The sequence below is a fragment of the Podarcis tiliguerta genome (genome assembly GCF_965153285.1).
Source record: "Podarcis tiliguerta genome assembly, chromosome: 14".
Taxonomy (NCBI): domain Eukaryota; kingdom Metazoa; phylum Chordata; class Lepidosauria; order Squamata; family Lacertidae; genus Podarcis; species Podarcis tiliguerta.
In genome coordinates, this window is record NC_139547.1 from 35,721,627 (window position 1) to 35,741,447 (window position 19,821).

The 19,821-nt window shown below is 45.3% G+C and overlaps 1 protein-coding gene across 1 annotated transcript in view; it reads right to left on the bottom strand.

The window, feature by feature from the left end:
- Positions 1-19,821, bottom strand: part of DNAAF8 (dynein axonemal assembly factor 8) — an 89,867-nt gene that overhangs the window by 17,851 nt on the left and 52,195 nt on the right. The window contains 11 exon segments of the mRNA XM_083412628.1: positions 444-538; positions 2,489-2,684; positions 7,943-8,112; positions 10,751-10,804; positions 11,131-11,193; positions 11,715-12,047; positions 12,737-12,934; positions 13,959-14,090; positions 15,293-15,443; positions 17,328-17,482; positions 18,517-18,623. Coding sequence (XP_083268754.1) covers positions 444-538; positions 2,489-2,684; positions 7,943-8,112; positions 10,751-10,804; positions 11,131-11,193; positions 11,715-12,047; positions 12,737-12,934; positions 13,959-14,090; positions 15,293-15,443; positions 17,328-17,482; positions 18,517-18,623 — 1,654 coding nt within the window.

A 19,821-nucleotide genomic window follows, 5' to 3' on the forward strand; every position in this document is an offset into this window, starting at 1 on the left:
CACTCTGCCACTGAGCTATGGCCCTCACTTTTGTGCGTACATCTATAAACACAGAGGGTCGCTTCACGTGGTTGCTGCATGCCAGCCAGAATGCACCTCAACGTCGGGGGCAGAGCAGGTTGGCACAGCCCTACAACACACACACAAACATCCACACTCTTTCAGTGCCCAAGAAGGTTTGTCTGAAAACTCTCTGCCTGCAGAATCCTTGGGAATAACTCAGGCTTGGCCAACCTAGTGCAATCCAGATGTTGTGGAGAGCACCAGGTTGGCAAAGGTTGGAGTAGATGGTTAGCTTCGGTTAGCTGTGTTTGGAAGGCGTGTTTGGATGAGGCCGTGGGAATGGAAAAGATAACAGATGCAAAAGGAGGCAAAATAGAGAAATCAGATAGGCGAGAGCTCCAGCTATCGAGGATGAACATCAGGAATGAGGAGGGTCCTACCTCCTTTTCTTCCAGAGACGGGGGCCCAGCCCCACACAGCCCTTCTGGAAAGAAGAGCTCCACATCCCGCACAGCAACCCAATACGATGTGGAGCCTAAGAGAGATAAATACAAAGAGATGATTCTATCAGCCCATGAATTAAACATTGTCTCTGTTCCTGCTCCTCTCTCGGGATGATTGATGGCACACAGATTCCTGGAGAAATTGCTTTAAAGGGCAGCTGTTATACACTGTAACAGCAAACATTTAAACCTATTACGCCGAGAACAGTTTCATTGTCTCCTTGCTACTTTGACTTCACTCTATTGTGACTCGGCTTGTTCTCCACACCAACACAATGTCACCGTTTTCTTCCTCTTTGCAGCCAAGAAATAAAGTGTTGGAAAACTCAGAGCAGGGCATTGAGCGAAGCTGCTGCAGATACCTGGCGGGGGGCTGCCTGCTGAATGCGGCAGAGTTATCAGGAAATGAAATCATTTTGGCGCCTCGGTCCAACATAATAACACTATCTTTAGTTCTTTTTCTCCCTGTGTAAATAGGAAGGCCTGGATATATATATATATTTTCATGCCAGTAACATTGGAATAAAACTCAGTAGGGATAAGGCAAACAACCCCCTCTTTATATGTCCCCAGGGTCTGAAGGCTTCCCTACACATCCAGGGAAAGTATATGTGGTAGTATACATGTGCTGGCACTTTGAAATGTAGGTGGGAAGATGGCTTACTTGAGGACTGTTCCACATGGGAATTTCCCTACCTGCAGAAAGCTAGCGTGTCAGGGAGAAAGGCTAGCCCAATTTTCTCCCTGATGTACTAGCTTTTTCCATGTGGAAGGATAGTATAATCACCATCATTATCATGGTGAAGGGCCATGGCTTACAGGGAGAGCTCTTTGGAGGTAAGGTAAGCTATAAATATAACAACTAACTACAGCAACACTCTTCCTTTTGGAGCTCAAGGTGGTGGCGTACATTGCTTCCTCCAATTTATCTACCGAAACAACCCTGTGAGGCTAGTTAGGTCGAGAGACAGTGACTGACTCGAGGCCAACCTGTGTGCTCCATGGCTAGAGAGGAATTTGAACCCTGGTCCCCAAGGTCCTAACCAGGCACCCTGACTACTATACCACACTGCCTCTCTCCAACTTCTTCTCTGTGAACATGGAGACTGAGCAGGAAAAGCCACCCTTTAATCTGACCCACTTCCACGGCTGACAATGCACAAGCTTCTGTCTCTGAAGAGCATAGCTCTAGGCAGAAATGGTGTGCCTGAATGAAAGCTCTGTGGAGCTGAAAATGGGAGCTGTCACCCTTAGTAGCAGGACTCTGCAGAGGCCGTGTGTCCCTTAGCAACAGATCTGGGTGAGGAGGAGCCTTGCCATCTCTGCCCAGAGAATTGTTCCACGGAAATAGGCTTCCGCCTTGCTTTTGGGGAGGTGGGGATGCTGTTTACCAAAGGGAGACGATTCTAAGCTGTGCCTGTAATATGAGACCACGTCACTCTGACACCCACCATGTCAGGAGCCATGTTGGACAGCACTTGCTTCTACACCCTATGCATACTTACTCTGGAATAAGCCCCAATTAATTCCATGAGACTTACTTCGGAGTAGGGATGTCAGATGATTCCCACCAAAACGGGAAATTGCCAAAGTTTGTTTAAGTATCCCACGTCTGGAGCAGAAATGAATCTAGTGAATACAGTGGGTATTTGCTGTTTGTTTTAGTCCACAAATGACACCCAGTTGATTACTTGTTCCCATTTGAATTATATTTCCTTGGCGCTTAAAATATAAGCGTGTGCAATAACATAATGATAACACAATTAATTGTATAAAATTCTGCCACAGCAGACAGTGAGACAAATTATGTGGGTTTTGTCAGAAGCTGAACTGCAGCAGAAGGGAAACAGCGCTGCATGTGATAAACACAGGTTGGATCAGAAACCAATTCCTTCTTACATCTAAATAGCTAGAATCTTTCCATCAAAAACTACTTATTTGAAGTGAGAACCTTCTGAGCAATCCTAAACAGACAGGCTCACCGTAAAACCCATTATGGATTAAGCTGTGGCCGTACTGAGCTCTCCAAAAGAACTGATTAGCTGCTTGAGCCTCCTTGGGGTCTTCAGGGCCTAGCAAGTCCAGGAGCTTCTTCACTGCATTTTGTCGCTGAAGGCAGAGGACCAAGGAGGAACCTGAAGTTAGGTAGCTGGAGTGAGCCTCCAAGGCAGCAGGGTCCTGGGCAGAAAAGAAAAGAGAGGCTTATAGAAGCTTTGCATCCTGGACAGAAATAGGGACCGTTAAGCTAAGCAAACATGCAATAGCTAGCTAAAGCCTAGCACACAGTTCCTTGGCAGAGAGTGACAGGAAAGAAAGGAGGTTTAGAAAAAGGAGAATATTTTATACCCAGTTAGACATAAGGAGGGGGGCTGTTGAGTCAATCAAGTCATGGGATAGGCAAATCGGTCCATTTCAGTTTCTCTCACGTCTTCCTTTTTCCAATCTCAGATTCAGTTCTTTGCAATTTCCACATCTGTTTGTGGTTTTGTTTTTTTTTTGAAAAAAAAACCCAAGGCTTCTCATGAAACTTCTTCAGAATTTTGTGCAAATTTCTCCCATTATCTGTGTATGCAACTTTACTGATAACAGCAGGATGCAAACTCTGTTTCCATACTGGCACGTTCTCCTCAGCTTGCATTGTCTCAGGGCTGCTGACCCACACAGCAACCTGGCCATAACATGCAAAGCAGGCAGATTTAATAAGGTATGCCCTTTCTTTCTGGTGCCACATCTTCCATGCGCAGCCAGCCAATGGCAAGTCCCACAAGCCAGTATCATACTCTGCCTGCCAAGAAGCTTGAACCAATGTGCTTTGGCAATTTCCTGCTTTGTCAAGAGCTAACAAGGGAGCTGCCTCTACATCCTAGAGTCAGTTCCCACCCGGTCAGTCTACCTGCTCAGCTACAATGAGCACAGGGCAGACAAAATAGAGCTGTCCTTCACACGGTGCATAGTTAAATGATGGCATTCACTTCCGCAAAAGGAAGTGACGGCTACAGGCTCTTATGATCTCATGTAGCCCTCTGCACTGCCAATTCTTGGAACAAAGGAGGCTGGGGCTCCAGAACAAGGGGCTACCCGGGCCAGGATCGGGATGTGGAGCCCCTAGACCTCTGCCTGTTCCTGCATAATGTGTGGCTTGTTGTGTTTAAGGGTGCTCCTCACCACTTGGGTCTAGCGGCCTGGGAGACGTTTCATGGGAAGAACCATAGCTCAATGGTAGAGCACATGCGTTGCATGAAGAAGGTGCCAGTTTCTGTCTCTGGCAGCTTCAGTGGGAAAAGGCCCAGGTAGCAGGTGAATCTGTAATGAACCATCAGGGATGCCGGGGAGAGCTGTGAAGGTAAAAGGAGTGGCTCTTTCCAACGGGAAGAGGCTCTATTCAGATAGGGATTCTGGCCACATCCACACCATCCACTCTTATACCACTTAAACAGTCATGGCTTCCCTCCACAAAACCCTGGGAATTGTAGTTAAGGGTGCTGAGACTTGTTAGAAGACTCCTCGCAGAGTTACGATTCCCAACACACTTAGCAAACTATTTATTTGGGATAAGCAATGACTGTTGAAGTGGTGTAAGAGTACTTTAAATGTATGATGTAACCTCTGCTTAGGCAACAATAAGCCTTCCACACCCCTGGCTTGTTCTGACTCTTGGCTTGACCAGGATATCATGTCAATGACAGCTGATGTCCCCCAATTCTGAGATCTGTACAAGTCACACACCCTGGCTCTGCTCAGCTTTCTCTATCCCTTGACTCTGCCCATAGGCATTTCTTCCCCTGTGATGAAACCAATGCTCAACTCTCATTTCTGACCCACCAGTCCCCCCAACTCTTAGCAAGTCAGCCCCATTGGTAAGCCGTGCTTTTCCTCTATAGAATATGAATCTTAAGATTTCAATCAGTTTGAGAAACTCAAATGCTTCATAAATGATTCAGCATCAGCATCATACATTCTTGTAAAACTAGATCTCTAATTTAGTGGTTTGGGACTTACAGAGAGCTGTACATAAAGATTAAAGATACATACAGATTAAAGACTCCCTAAGAAGATGCAAGAGCCTTCCTTGGCCTGAGCGGGGAGATACTCCAATGTGAACGACGCCATAAAGTCTTTACATACATAAATGTTTTAGGTAGTGTGACAATATCGAAAAAGAAACTGAGGAAGAGATGTTTCAATTCTTGGGAGGCTGAACGAATTTGAGGGCCACAGCTTATTGCATTACATTACATTAAGATTTGTATACCCCAACCTTCTCTCATAGCCTAGGAACATACAAAGGTGCCTTATACTGAGTCAGATGCTCTACTGCTGAGCTGTGGCCCTTTCCCCAAAACATAGGAAGCTGCCTTCTATCGAGTCATACTATTGACACACCTAGCTCAATACTGTCTGCACTGACTGGCAGTGGCTCTCCAGGATTTCAGAAAGGGGCTGATCCCAGCCCTACCTTGAGATGGGAGGGATTGAACCTGGGACCTTCTGAATAATCTACAACCACAGCCTTTCCCCATTGGAAAGTTTCGTTCTCAACCTAGGGAACCTACGAAGCTGCTTTATACTGAATCAGACTCTTGGTCTCTCTAGCTCAACAGGGTCTGCACTGCCTGGCAGACTCGCCCAGTTCTACCTGGGGAGGCTGGTGATCCAACCTCAATTTTTCAGCTTGCAAGGCAGGTGGTTTACCACTGGGATACAGCCCTTCAGACCATTGAGTCAGCCCTTGAGTCAGACCATTGGCCTGTCATTACTGTTTGCACTGATGGGCAATAGGTCTCTAGGGTTTCAGGCAGGGGACATTCCCAGCCCTAGCTGGAGATGCTAGGGATCAAAGCAGATACTCTACCACTGAGCTATACGAAGAATATAAAAGATCTCTGTCGGATGACTGTGATAACCTGCTTCCTCATGATTCATAGCCGATTGCTGATGATAAAGAAAACCGAACCATTTTAAAAATTCTACTTATTGATAGCTTGCATGAGTCACTTTTTCACCATATGTTGCATAAGTGCTCAAAGTGGCCTAACAGTAAACCTGAAAATAATCTTTGTATTAGAACATGAGGTCTCTAACCAGATGTCTGTGGGAAGCCCAAAAGCAGGACCTAGGTGCAGCAGCTCTCAAGTGAGGCATACTGCCTTCAAGAGTGGAGGCAGCACATTTAGCCATTGTGGCTGATGGTCATTGGTTAGATTTATCCTCCTTGAATTTGTTAAATATCCTCCTTTAAAGCCATCAAGTTGATGTCCTCCACTGCCTCTTGTGGGAGCGAGTTCCATAGTTTAAATATGATTATGTGAAGAAGTACTTACTTTTGTCTCTCCGAAATCTTCCAACATTCAGTTTCCTTGGATGTCCCTGAATTCTAGCGTTAAGAGAGGAGAAAAGCTTTTCTCTTCCCATTTTCTCCATGCCTTGCATAATTAATACACCTCTATTACGTCCCCTCTTACCCACCTTATAGCATAATTTTGAAATTATATTTAAGAATCCTAGGCACCAGTATCATCATATATATTTTCAGCATCCAGTTCTGCCATAAACTTTTTTAAAAGTTACTAGATATCAGCAATGGGTAGTATCTCATGCTAGTCTTACTCAGAGTAGACCCATTGAGGGGGCTTTGTCCATTAATTTCAGTGGGTCTGCTCTGAGTAGGATTTAGTTGGAAACAACCTGTTGTATTTTTGGAGTAAGGTGCCTTACTGATATTTTATCCATGTTATTTCTTTCCCATAGTTAATGCAGGGAATTGCAACATATTAAGAGGCAGAAGGGAGAAAAAGCTGCTATGTATGAAGAAATAAAATAGGATCCGAAGGAGGGCGAGGCAGCTCCATACACTTATGATGTAGGCCTTTGAAACGCAAGTCTACATTTTATAAAGCTGTGACTCAGATTTATAAGAACTTTAGGCTGACTTTTCAAAATTAAGCATTGCTATTGATCTCCAAGGAGAAGTATTTCAATGGTTAATATGATTAGCACTGGGTGTCCAAAGGCCAGGAGGAGTGACTCAGAATGTCTATATTGATGATGACGATAGAAAAAGAATAATGATCGGCTCAGATTGCTGCAGATCACAAGACAAATGACTGCAAATGAAACTCAGTGTGTGGTGTTGACTGGGCTCCTTCTGAGGCCCATGGGCTGGTGGGGGTGTGTGCTCTAATATGAGGCACCAAAGAGATCCTGTTTCTGCTCCGCACGAACATCTAAGCATTCCCTTGGATCATGAAAATCTCAGGCAATTGCAGCTGCAGTGGGACAGCTGGCAGCCCCTCCTACTGGGAACTGGGAGATTGTGTCACCCCACTGGGACAGTCTTCAACATCTCAGTGGGAGTGCTATCCAGTGGCTATTAGAAAAAGCAGTTTAAAGGAGACGGTTCACCGTTTAAAGGGGGTCAACTGAGAACATCTTGCCTGAAAGACCCCAAGAACCTGGGGCCAACTCTGGGAACTCTGGCAATCTTAGTGCAGTCATACTCTCAGGAAGAAAAGCTGTGTTGCTTTCAAGGGGAGAGCAAGTGAGCAGAACACACTGATGACCTGCTGACCGAGTAGCCATCCCAATTGGCAGGCACAGGGAGGCTGTACAAAATCAGCTGTTTGCTGAGTGTTCGTTCTGATTTACTTGTATGGAGGTTACATAGCACCACATCAAATAATTGTCATTCCGCAGTTTCCATACATTTCCTCCTCACTTTTCTTACTGCAAAAAGTCCGGACTTTTTGGGAAGCGAATTTGTTCCTCAAGGACACTGAGCTCACTGTAACTGCACGACCCGAATTTGCTGCCTTTGAGTTCAAAACGCATCCCAAAAACAGCAGCGGTCTGGAAGCGCTCAAAGAAAATTGGAAGAAGAAGAAAGCAGACAATCAAACACAAAAGGGAGATGGAGGGAAAGAGAGAGAAGGAAAAATGCAATAGTAATAAAATGAAAAGTAGGTTCCATGCTATAGGTTGATATTAAAAGCTAGATCTGAGACCTGCAAAGGCTAGCATTGTAAATGACATACAGAACTCTCAGTTATGCCCAGTTCATCCACCTCTCGAGTTCTGTAGTCTCTCTGCTCTTGACAAATTCATGGAGGAGAAGGCTAGCCATGGCTACTAACCTGATGGTTGATGCCTCTGAATGCCAGTTGCTAGAAACTGCAGGAGGGGAGAATATTATTTCAGTCAGGTCCTGCTTATGGGCACCTAGTTGGGCACCTAGTTGGACTAGATGAGTCACTGGACTGACCCACCAGGCTCTTCTTATGTTGGGCACCTAGTTGGACTAGATGAGTCACTGGCCTGACCCACCAGGCTCTTCTTATGTTATGCCAATGGCTCATCCAGCCCAGCCCCCTTTTCTCACAGTGCCCAGTCAGATGTATTGCTCTTATGTTGATGCCCTTTGGTCTTTTATTCCAACAAACCTGCTTAGCTTCAGATGAGAGGAGTGCCTTGACATCTTTTGGGGTGAGGTCTATGTGTTTCATTCCAACCATGCTGAATTTCTCTAGATCCAGTTTCCGGAGGATCCTTGCTAGGTTGCGGGTCCATGTGCCTGGTTTGAGCAGCAGCACAGTGCAGAGGATTTGGGCTCCTGTATAAAAGATCAACAAAAGGAGGATGTAAAGGTATTGCACTATGGAGCATTGTAACCAGCAGAACAATGGCCTAGCTCTCCCAGGGGTGGGGGAGAGGCAGTAAACCAGTGTGTTGATTCTAACAAGTTGTGTGCTGACTGCGGGTGGCAGTAGGTCACAGAATGGAAATTTCCACCATAGAAAACTCTGCCCCCACCACACCACGTGCCTCTCCAAAGATTACCCCTAGGGAATGCAGACTCCAACAGGCATGGGGGGGGGTTCCTTATCCCTGATTTAGTTCTTTCCAAATCTGGCTCTTCACACTGATTCACAACCTTGATTTTTTAAAAATAAAACCTGCTATGTTTTTTGGGGGAAGCCTTTACAGTCTTTCTAGCAAATGTGAGTCATATGCCTCGATAGACGTGGAATTTAATATTTCACGATTGCCTTCAAAAACTTATATATTTTTTAGATTTCTTGTAGGCAGCATATGATCTAGTCATAACATTCATTCACACTAGTGAGAATACTCCGTGCTGGAAAATGATGTCATTTGTCAGTGTCTCTTCTAAACTTGCTCCTCGAGGTTTGTAACTTCCTTCCCTTGAGTGTCTTGGATTGCTTTTAGCAATCTTCTCCATTCTTTACAAGATTTATTTAGAGCTAAAGTAGCGGTTTGCCAGCACACTTTGCCAGCTCACAAGGGGGCTTTTCCGAAGGAGTTTTCACAAAAGCTCCCACCCTCGTTTCCCTCATCTTTTGCCACCTGTCCATAGTTTGGCAACAGAGATCATTAAGCTCTGCTTGGCTTTTGATCAATGCAGAATGAGGAAAGCATGCCCTCACTCTGCATTGGCCTCATGATTACTCAACACAGCCAGTGTGATGAGGATGTCAAAAGTAAAATCACAAAGAGAGCAATGCTTTTTCCTCCCACTGTGGCATCTCATGGGTAAAAAACCCAGGTTTTCAAAAAGGCAGCAGCAGAAGTGTGATCACTGCTATGGTTAAGGGGTCAAACACTTTGCTCTTGTTTACAATTCTGCAGCAAATCACAGCTTGCACAAAGGACATGGGTTTATTTTTTGCAGGGTGGAGGGATTGCTCATTCCTAGTAGACTATTTTTAAAAGCTTTTCTCTAAGTTTCTTGGGTCAATGTTATGCTGTATTATTCTATAGGAACTGAAACTCTGCTCCCTAATACGAATGCATGGAAGCAGATGAGCATTTGCAACAAAAATGGGATGTGCAACTGTTCCCCCTGCCAGTCATTTCTTTCCTGCAACCCCTTACCCAGACTGTTTTTCCTTCAGCCAGGCTTCCTACCAGCCCCAGAGCCCAGCTGGAGGAAACTGGGCAAGTAGCAGCCTCCTGCTGCTTCTCTGAAAATCACCCTTGGTCAGTATCTGTATTGTATTTGAAACTGTTTTTATAGATGCAATTGTTTTAACTCTTCTCCTAGATGCAATTGTTTTAGACACATTTTTATGATACTGTGAAATCGTTTCCAGCTGCTTTGCAGGAATAGAGTCATAAATGAAACAATATAACACAGCATAATAAACTAATCTTAGGTTGCAAACACAGGATTGGAAATCCTGAATTTGCTGCATCGTGACTAATTCTGGCTGGAGACAAATCTCCAGTTCTGTCTTTTTCTCCATTAATATATTGACTAGCATTTCAGGGCTTAAAAACAAAAACCCCACAACGATCAATGCTTTATCTTTATTGATCAATAGGCTGTCCCATATAAAAAACCCATTTTTAATTCTGAGACATGAAGTAGCGGCTGGTGCCCATTTGGGCTGGTGGGACAGTAGGCCAGGAGCCCAACCGTAGGGGGAGCCAGAGTCAATGACAGGCAGAATCCATGCCCTCCAACATTTATCAAAAGAAAATAGGGACGTCCCATTACATAATGCTAATTTTACTATTTATACCCCCCATATCTTACTGGGTTGCCCCAGACACTCTGGGCAGATTCCAACATATATAAAAACATTACAAAACATTGAACATTACTAAAACTTCCCTATACAGGATTGCCTTCAGACAGCTTGGGAGTCAAACAATTCCATACACTCCAACATTTCTCCAATGAAAATAGGGACATCCAATGGAAAAGTGGGACATTCTGGGAGCAAATCAGAAACCAGGACAACTTCTCTAAATCAGGGACGTCCCTGGAACATAGGGACACTTGGAGGGTCTGATAATCAACTCTCCTCCTCCGCTGAGTTTTATGAGGAGGGCATTAATGCCAGGGTCAGGGCCAAGGCTGGTTGCAAGTAAGAAGGCAGGCAGATGGTGGCTGGCTCAGGGCAGACTGAGGTTGGTGAGAAAGTGCCCTGTTTACCCTAATGGACCAGCCTCCACTGGAGACATGTGTTTGGCTAAAAATAAGCAGAGCAGCCAAAGAAGTAAATTCCAGGATGGCAAGCGTGGCGTATATACTCTTCTCCAAAGAAGTAAATTCAGGCAAAGGAAGAAATTCCAATACAGCGTGCAAGGTGCCCCTCCTCTGGCCTTATTTAAGTCCACTTAAGTTCAGTGTTTTTAATGATGGAGCCCTCTTTGTGCAGAATTTGACAGATCCACCTTTCCCCAAGAAAGCAGCAGGGCCTGCTTAGCCTTGGCATCCTTACCAACTTGCATGGAGCGGAAGAGCAATTCTGCATGGCTTGCGTGAGTCTCTCCTGCTGCATAAGAAAAGTGAAAGCACTTTAGTGCACAAGAGCAGCAACAGAAAGGGTTCTTGTCATGGAGCTGTACAGTGGCAGACATTGCCGACAGAGCTGAGGTAAATCTCTGTTCAGAACTTTTTTGGGGCTTGAAAGTGGGGACTCCAGGGATGAGCAAAGGGTTTCATAAAACTGCCTCCCTGCCTGACCACCTTGTTTCTTGGGGGGGGGGGCAAGAGGGGCGGGGAAGTCAGCGATATTGGAGCCCATGACTTCCTGGTAGCAACTTCCCAAAATAAATTTATGTGATGTGTTGAAGAAGTGGATGCAAGGTCAAGTCTTACCTTCAGACTGGGGGTGCTGTGGAGGAGGTGGCAAGTACTTCAGGGCAGGTCGCCGTTTGGGATCTGGAAAAGGATGGAGATGGGCATTTTGTGAGGAAGAAGAAAAAGACAAAACATCCACAGTGGCTTTTTGGCAAAGAGAACAGTAGCCAAAGGCCTATCCAAACAACAAATGCAAAGACCTCTGAGAGATGCTTGTTCTTCTAAAGAAAGGCCACCTGCAGGATGGCAAAAAAGAATTTGGTACAGTGGTAACAAGTGCCAATTGGAACAGGGAGGACGTAAAGCAGGAGGCACCAGCAGGTGGAGCCAACTCATTCTACTTTTGCCCCTATCCTTCTTCCTGCCAGGAAGCCTGTGGGAAAGGACTCTTGGTTTATCAAATGCTTAGAAAAATTTAGGCAATACTAGGTCACAGTCTCAAATGGCAGGTTAAAAACGGAGAAGTGTAAGAGCAGAGTGTCTTGCATTCATTAGCAGAAAGGGTACCATTGGGTTTTTCTGACACCAAAAGAAGCTTCAGCCAAGCCATGGTCCAGATCAGTTCCATTGGTGAAGGGAAGGAATGAAAATACTCTACCCACCGCCTACAAAATCCTTCTCAGTGAAGAAGAGTGCTGCCTGCCTGAAGGCCGTCTCTGGGGTTGATGACATCACTCTCGGAAGAGAGCCGGAGCCGGAGCTCACTTTGTTGTTGTGCGGAGTTAGTGTTTTCAGGATTTCGGCAAGGACCACAAAGGCACCAATCCTCCGCAGCACACCGACGAGGGCAGGGCTGCTCATAAGCGCATCAATACTTGCTTGCCAGCGTTTGTCTCCCACTTCGAAGGGTGTGGTTTCCTTAGCCTGCATCCGAGTGAGGTGGGGCAACCACTTCAGAGTGAGAAGCTCAAATGGCAGGTCCAAGTCTTCCAACACTGCCGAGAGAGACATGGCCAGCGTGAATTACTGTTTTGCCCCTTGCGGAATAGGCCCGCCCCTGGTATCCAATCTCAGTATGACTTTCCAATCTTAACTTCAGTTCTCAACCTTTGCACATCAGTTTGCAATTTTTTAAAAAATGTGTCTGTGAAACTTCATCAGGATTTCTGGGCAAATTTCTCCTAAAATTCGCATGTGTATGCAGTTTTGCCAAATACACACATTTTTGCAAAGCAATTTCCCTAAATAGAATGCATTTTAATATCAGTTTCACCAACTTTTATGCACTATTAGGGTGGGGAAATATATCCATTTCAGTGACTCCACATTTTTTGCTAATTATTATTATTTAACTCCTCATGAAAATTCACCAGCACTGTATTGTGAATTTCTCTAATGCACACCTTTCCCCCATGCAATTTGGCCAAATATACACCCCCAAATACAGCGCATTTTTGTGCACATTACTTGGCCGGAGAACTACATTGCAAAATTCAAAGAAGTGTGTCTTCTAAAGAAGGGCTGTGTTTTGGTTCACATATTGTTTTTGGAAAGTGCAAATTAGATAGGTTCACCTTTAAAATGAACTGATTGGAATTTCTGCCCTGTTCCTAATCACAGTGCGTATAGTGTTTCTGAATCAAGGCTATGTTCTCTATCACACAGGCTCTAAGCTGGGAATGACCTGAAGTCTGAGCAGGCTGCTTTCTGTAGCCTAGTGTAAGGATTTGGTGAAGGACGCTGCCTGCGCTTTTCATGCCTTCCTTTCCAGTGAAGGTCAACAGGACCACTTGTTCCATTTCAGGCTCAGAGGCGTACATCCGACTGTGCAAAACCTCCAGGGGAATGTTTGAGGGATCTGGCACAGCACTAAAATTGCCACCTGCAAAAGAAAAGTGGGGGGAGGAGGAAACTTTTTTTACTGCAGAGGAAACCTACAGCTCCATTGATGCAGGACAAGTGGGGGGACGGACCTTTGGCCCTCCAGATGTTGCTGCACTACAACTCCCATCATCCCTGGCCATGCTTTCTACACCTGCTGTAGAAATAGGTCACTGTAGAAATATGCTTCAGTTTCCTTTTGGGAGTCTGCTCCAGGGGCTCCCATCTTTGAAGGTTAGGCTATCCCAGCCAGGGGCATAGCTAGCTGCTCTGGCACCCGGTAGGGCGAGCCACCCACGGGGGTACCGTGGCAATCCGCACATGGGGGCACCATGGCGAGCTGCCCACGGAGTCCACCTGGCGGACACAAGCCCCATGCTGCCGTTTTGGGCAGCGCAAGGCCCCGAGCCACCGCATCACTTCCAGGAGAGATGTGTGGCTCAGGTGCGCTGCAGGCCAGGCCCCCGCGGTAAGTGCCGCCCACCGCAGTGTGCTATTTTGTCACCCCTTCAGGGATGACACCTGGGGCGGCCCACCGCCCCCTTCCTATGCCCCTGATTCCAACTATGGAATTGCCTTCCTCATATATACTCAGCATCTACTCTGAATTATTTTAGGGGGCTGGGGAAACCCACTTCTATTTACTAAAGCCTTGTCGGGTTTTCATCATGACTGACAGTAGCGCTAGCTTTTATTACAATGCAATTTCTCTTGACATTCGTAGCCTGAAAGGAAACCGAGATTATAAGTGAATGTGCACACAGCCTTCTTTCTTTTTGTGATCAGGTGGACCAACCACTAAGGAGACCACTTAGTGTTATGTCTAAAGCTTGGAGTGAGGCTTATTCTGCCCAAACCAACTAAGGCTGCTAAACCAACAACAAAACCTGGTTTATGACTGGCTGTTATGCGTGAACATGGTCACTGGTTGGGTTCAAACATAATGTGAAGCTATGGATTCTTCGCCACTAGCTCCATCTTCAGGTTCCTAATACTTAACGGATTATGTATGTGCTGTGACGCACCCAGTTCCTGCAGCAAACTGTTGGTATAAGGAACCGCATGAAAACACAGACTGGGTTCTGGTTCAGCATGGGAGTGCAAACTGCTTTGAATGTCCTCCAAGAAACCTTTCTCTGCCAGTGCACTCATAAGCCCTAGGTTAAAACAAACAAATGAAACAGAAACAAATGATAAAGAAAGAGATGGCTGAGTCCGCTTATGGTACAATCTCATAGCAATGTCATTATGTATGATATTCCTGGCTCATATTTCCAGTTGCCCATTCCAAAAACCTCATAGTACAGTAAGTGCATGGTATCTGTGGTCGATGTCATATTAACTGTGCCATACAAACATTTGGAAGCCACAGCAATCTTCTGCTGGTGAGACACCAAAGAGGCTCATGGAAAAGATGGCTTGGCCATTACTTTTATGAGACAGGGTTTCAGCAACCTGCCAATCAGAGTGCTGGTTCGAATTTGATGTCTTTTTGGCCAAGGATGAGCCCTATGAGTTACTACTGAGTTTGTATACATGATTCTTTAAAAAATGAAATTATACATATGTGTGCATACATACACTAATGGATAAATACTGCCTTCTGCAAGGCAAAGAAGAAACCTGCTCGATCAGATCTAATCTAGGTCCCATCTGCACTGTGCATTTAAAGCAGTATCATACCACTTGAAAGAGTCATTGCTTCCCCCAAAGGAATTGTAGTTTGTAAAGGGTCCCAACAAGGAGACACCCCTCACAGAACTACAATTCCCAGAGTTCCCTATGAAGAAGGATTGACTGTTAACCCACTTGTCACTACAGTCGTACCCTGGAAGTCGAATGGAATCCATTCCAGAAGTCCATTTGACTTCCAAAACATTCGGAAACTAAAGCACAGCTTCTGATTGGCTGCAGGGAGCTCCTGCAGCCGATTGGAAGCCCCATCGGATGTTCGGCTTCCAAAAACAGTTTGCAAACTGGAACAGTCACTTCCAGGTTTGTGGCGTTCAGGAGCCAAAACATTAGAGAACTAAACTGTTCAAAAACCAAGGTACGACTGTATGTTACTCCACCCCATTCATTTCAATCCAAAGGAAAGGCAACGCAAACTGAGTGTGCGTGCGATGTAATGAATTACGTATCATGTGTGGACTGAAAGCAACAGCAGCAGCAGATACTGATCATATTCACTGGATTGATTTCCATTCTGGGCATGGGACGAATAAGTGAGCACTGGCAATTTCCCCTCCTTTCTCTGTTTTCCTTGCAATTATCAGGCATCCCTAGTATCTATGCTAAGCCTGCAGGACAGCTGGAGGGACCACACTTTCCCACCTCTTGTGCTCATGCTTTTCTTTACCTTTGAGCAACGCAGGGACATGATGGCTGGCATTTTCCTTTCTCAGCAACAAAGCCAGGCAGTGCACACGTGTTTGGCTGGGTAGTTTATCCTCCAAGAAACTCCTCCTCTCTGGCACATATGAAGCCTCACTAGGACAAAATACAGTTACCTGAAATGACACAAGCCAGCAATTTTCGATCTAAAGGGCAAGGCAACCAATTTATGGGAAAGTGCTGAGTGTCAGAATGTTCCACTGGGCACTCGCCATCTGAGCAAAATCCTCCCACACACAAAAATTCCAGCAGATCTGCAGCCTCCTGGAAACGGACTCAAAATACGCCACTAATGTACTATCTTCGGAAAACTTAAATTGAACACTGATCATTAATAGGGCTTGCTACATTAGTCAATCATTGCAGAGGTTGAGGTGACTCTGCCACTGTGATACCACAATATGCTCATGACTCTGTGCTGGTTTCACAATGATATTAGGCCTAGTCTGCAAAAACGGGTAAAAGCTGTTCTTGGGTTGTACCACTTCAGACTGCAAGCAGCTGACTGCGTGGCTGGTTTTCCACAACCCACCCCACATTCCCTCAAGATCTCCTTACATAGAAAAAAGACCCCCTTGCACACCAGAACTAGAAACTTTCCCCCGATACGTTTTCTGTGTTCAGATGCTCTATCACTGAGCTATGGCTCTTCGCCAGAAGATGTATTTCTTTCTTTATATGATGATATATACTCTTCTAGTTCTTACACATCACTCAGAACAGCTAATAAGATTTGAAATCCATTATAAAATACAGTAATGTTCTAAAAATAACATTATAAAAAATCGAGCCACCACAGTATAATAAAAACAGAGATGGGCGCAGGAGATTTTAAAAAGCATCAGATAATTACATGCCCCCAAAAGGCTGTCTCAACACCCACGGGCATCTGGTTGGCCATTGCGAGAACAGGATGCTGGACTAGATGGAACATGGGCCGGATCCAGCAGGGATCTTCTCATGCCCTTAAATATGCCGCCCTTTTCCCCAGATAGGAAATCCATGAAATCACTGGGCCCCTGACAACCAAGTTCCCACCACCTATGGATTTTCAATACTTGCAGGATGCTCCATCGTTGGCCTGTGTCTCCCAGACCAATGGGCTTGAGGACATTTATTAGCCTTGAATTTTCATCCAGACAGCTCCTCAAACATTTCTTGTGGTTCAGGCAATGATTCAGCGCAATGATTCATCATCGCATCTACGTCAGTGTGTCAGGAAGCTGCCGCTTGATGATGCAAGGTTGTATTATGTGCCCAAGTGTTCGTCTTGTTGCCTTTTCATCCCACGGGAAACTTTAAATGTCTGCAAGCTTGTCATCAACAATATGGGATCTCCTTGGAAAAGCAACGTCCTTTTTGTGCCAATTTCAGGGGCTGATTTCAGTTTGAGAAGATGTCTTGCTATCCCAAGTGGATCCTTAAGCAGAGTCTGCAGCCCTCCAGCCGTTCGAACTAGAATTCCCATCATCCTTGACTGCAGCCCATGCTCGGTGGTGCTGATGGGAGCTGAAGTCTGGCAATGTCAGGAGAGCCACAGGTCTCCCAACTCTGTGACCCTATGATCCTGTATCCATTAAGGGTTGGAATCCAGTAGAAGAGGCTGCAGAACCTTCCAAACCAGTTGGAAGGCAATGGCTTTAGCCGATTCCAGGTTTGATTCCTGGCATCTCCAGATAGGGCTGAGATAGATCCTGGCCTGAAACCCTGGAAAGCTGCCACAGGTTCCTCATTCTTGCCTTAGAGGGAATAACCCACTTTTTGCAAATAAGTTAGGAAATTGGAAATTGGATGTACACAGATCCCACTATCACAATGCTCAATACACAGGTCCCGCTATCGCTACACAAATGGCTGATTCAGATGTGCAAGCAGCTACTTCCTCGCTTGTTTGTGCTCTGCTGATAGCAGCAGCCATTTTCAGGCAGAAACCGCCCCTTACACAGGGGTGCAGGCCTCAGTAGGGCTCAAGGATACGAGCTCCACAATCACAGTCTTACCTGGTTTGCTGGCACACCAAGCATGTGAGCTTGCTTGGGCGACAGCTGCAGCTGTTTGGTCCCCTGGAGTGCAAATCCTCGCTGGGTGCAGGTTGAAATCACAAGGCCATAGATGTGAGGAGGCACAACAGGCGATACCATCAAAATAATGTCTCCTGGGAAATGTGGGGCGGGGAAGCAGAAGGAGGTTATCAGACTGGCTCTGAGGGGCTCTCTGTACCACTGCAGGGACCTTTTTACAAGTGACTAATCCCAAGAAGAAGGCTGGTGCTAGAATATCATTCTCGTCCTTTGTTCTGATCACTATTACCAAATTACAATGGTACCTCGGGTTAAGTACTTAATTCGTTCCAGAGGTCCGTTCTTAACCTGAAGCTGTTCTTAACCTGAAGCACCGCTTTAGCTAATGGGGCCTCTCACTGCCGCTGCACCGCTGGAGCACGATTTCTGTTCTTATCCTGAAGCAAAGTTCTTAACCCGAGGTAATATTTCTAGGTTAGCGGAGTCTGCAACCTGAAGTGTATGTAACCTGAAGTGTATGTAACCTGAGGTACCACTGTATGGAATCAGAGACAAATTGGAAGCAAAGGAGGAGGCATGAGGGCCAAGTTGCTCTGAATCTTCTATGTAGGCAGTTTCCGTTAGGGAGGCCAGAGAGTTGTTGCTGCTGTTATTCCACTTACTATTTATTATTTATTATTATACCACCCTTCACCTGAAGATCTCAGGGCAGTTCACAGCATACAAACAGAACATAAAAACACAAAATACATAATAAAAACAAGAATGAACCAAACCAATTACCCCCCCACCCCACCCCCCAAAAAAAACATTTAAAAGGACATAGAAGGATAATCAGCCCAAGACCTGGCTGAAGAGCTACGTTTTTGCCTGGCACCTAAACAGGAATACTGAAGGCCACAAGCGAGCCTCCCTAGGGAGAACATTCCACAAAGGGGGAGCCACTCCATGTTGCCACCCTTTGGACGTCTCATGGAGGAGGCACACAAAGCAGGGCATCTGATGCTGATCACAGGGTTACATTACCAAATTAAGCTTGCCAAGGACTGAGCTTAATGTGACATTGTTAATGCAACCTACTGCAAAGAAGTGGTGGCAGCATGAAAGAAGAGTTCTGTAAGGAAAGGAGATTCAATTTCTTGTGCAATATTTGCTTCGCAAGAACAACCTTTGGTGGTAGAGACAAGAGCCGCTGGAGGCCATAAGGCTGTAGCGTCCTGCAAGTTGCTTGGTTCTTGGTCAGCATCTGCCTTGTGGAGTGAAGGCCTAGGAAGTCTGGGGCGGAAGTGGTATAAATGAGAAAGACAGACATATTGAACAGTTGCAGTCTAGAATTCAGGTGGGATCACCCCACACAGTTGTGCCCCAGCAAATTCTGGGAATTGCATTTTGCACTGAGCACCAATCCACCAACACTTATACAAATATTCCCTCCAAATAACTACTTGGGCTGAGGTTTACAGAGAGCAATACCTTAATCAAGAAACCATTACCTTTCAAAATTCACCCTTCTGTGAATTTTTGCAATGCATTTTTCCAGCCAAACAATGCGTACAAAAATGTAGGTGACAGTGAGCATTAAAATGCAGACATTAATTAAAAAAAATACAAATATGCATTATTTTGGGGAAATGTGCTTGCAAAAAGGGGTATATTGGTCAAAAGTGCACATGAAAATGTGTATGTTATAAAATACTCACACTAAAATACTGATTAATTTTCATGAGTATTAAAAAACAAAACAACCAACAACCCACAGCTATTGATAAATTGCGGCAGAAATGGGGAGAACTGAATTTAAGCTTGGAAAAATGAGAAACTGTGAGCAACCAAAATTGACAGAGTCATCCATCCCTACTTGGGATGAAGTGGCTTGTTGGATGATGTTTATCATAGGATGTAGTTAAAATCCTGTGGCAGAGCAACAAGGATAGAACTGCAAAGTTTCAAACACAGCCCATTCCTTTTTATACCTGCCAACTGTCAGTATATGGAAACATCACAGCTGCAGACAGCCAGATTGTTGACATCACATGATGCGCCTATCTGTGGGAAAGAAGAATTTCCCTGGACGTTCACAGGCTGGATAAGTCTTTGTGAAGAGTGTAATTTGAAACCTTCCGACTGCGCATGCTCAGGAAGTTTGTCAGACGTGCTAGAAGAACTGAACTGAAAGGACATGTTTTTCTCTAGTGCTGTAATGTCAGAAATAAACATCATGTAAATAGATTTCTGACTTATTTTCTTTCCCCTGCCGAAGCAGGAGAGAGGGGTTGCGCATTTTACCCACGCTTGGGAAAATGTCGCCTATCAAAATCTCCCTGGTCTGTCTGGATATCAGCCAGAGGAGGTTACCGGTAAGCAAGCTCCGAGGACAGTGAGAGGGGCCAGCCTCTATGGCTTGCAAACCAACACCAACATCACATCAAAAGACCAGAGCAAACAGCAATTTATTTGGCAAGCGATATCTATT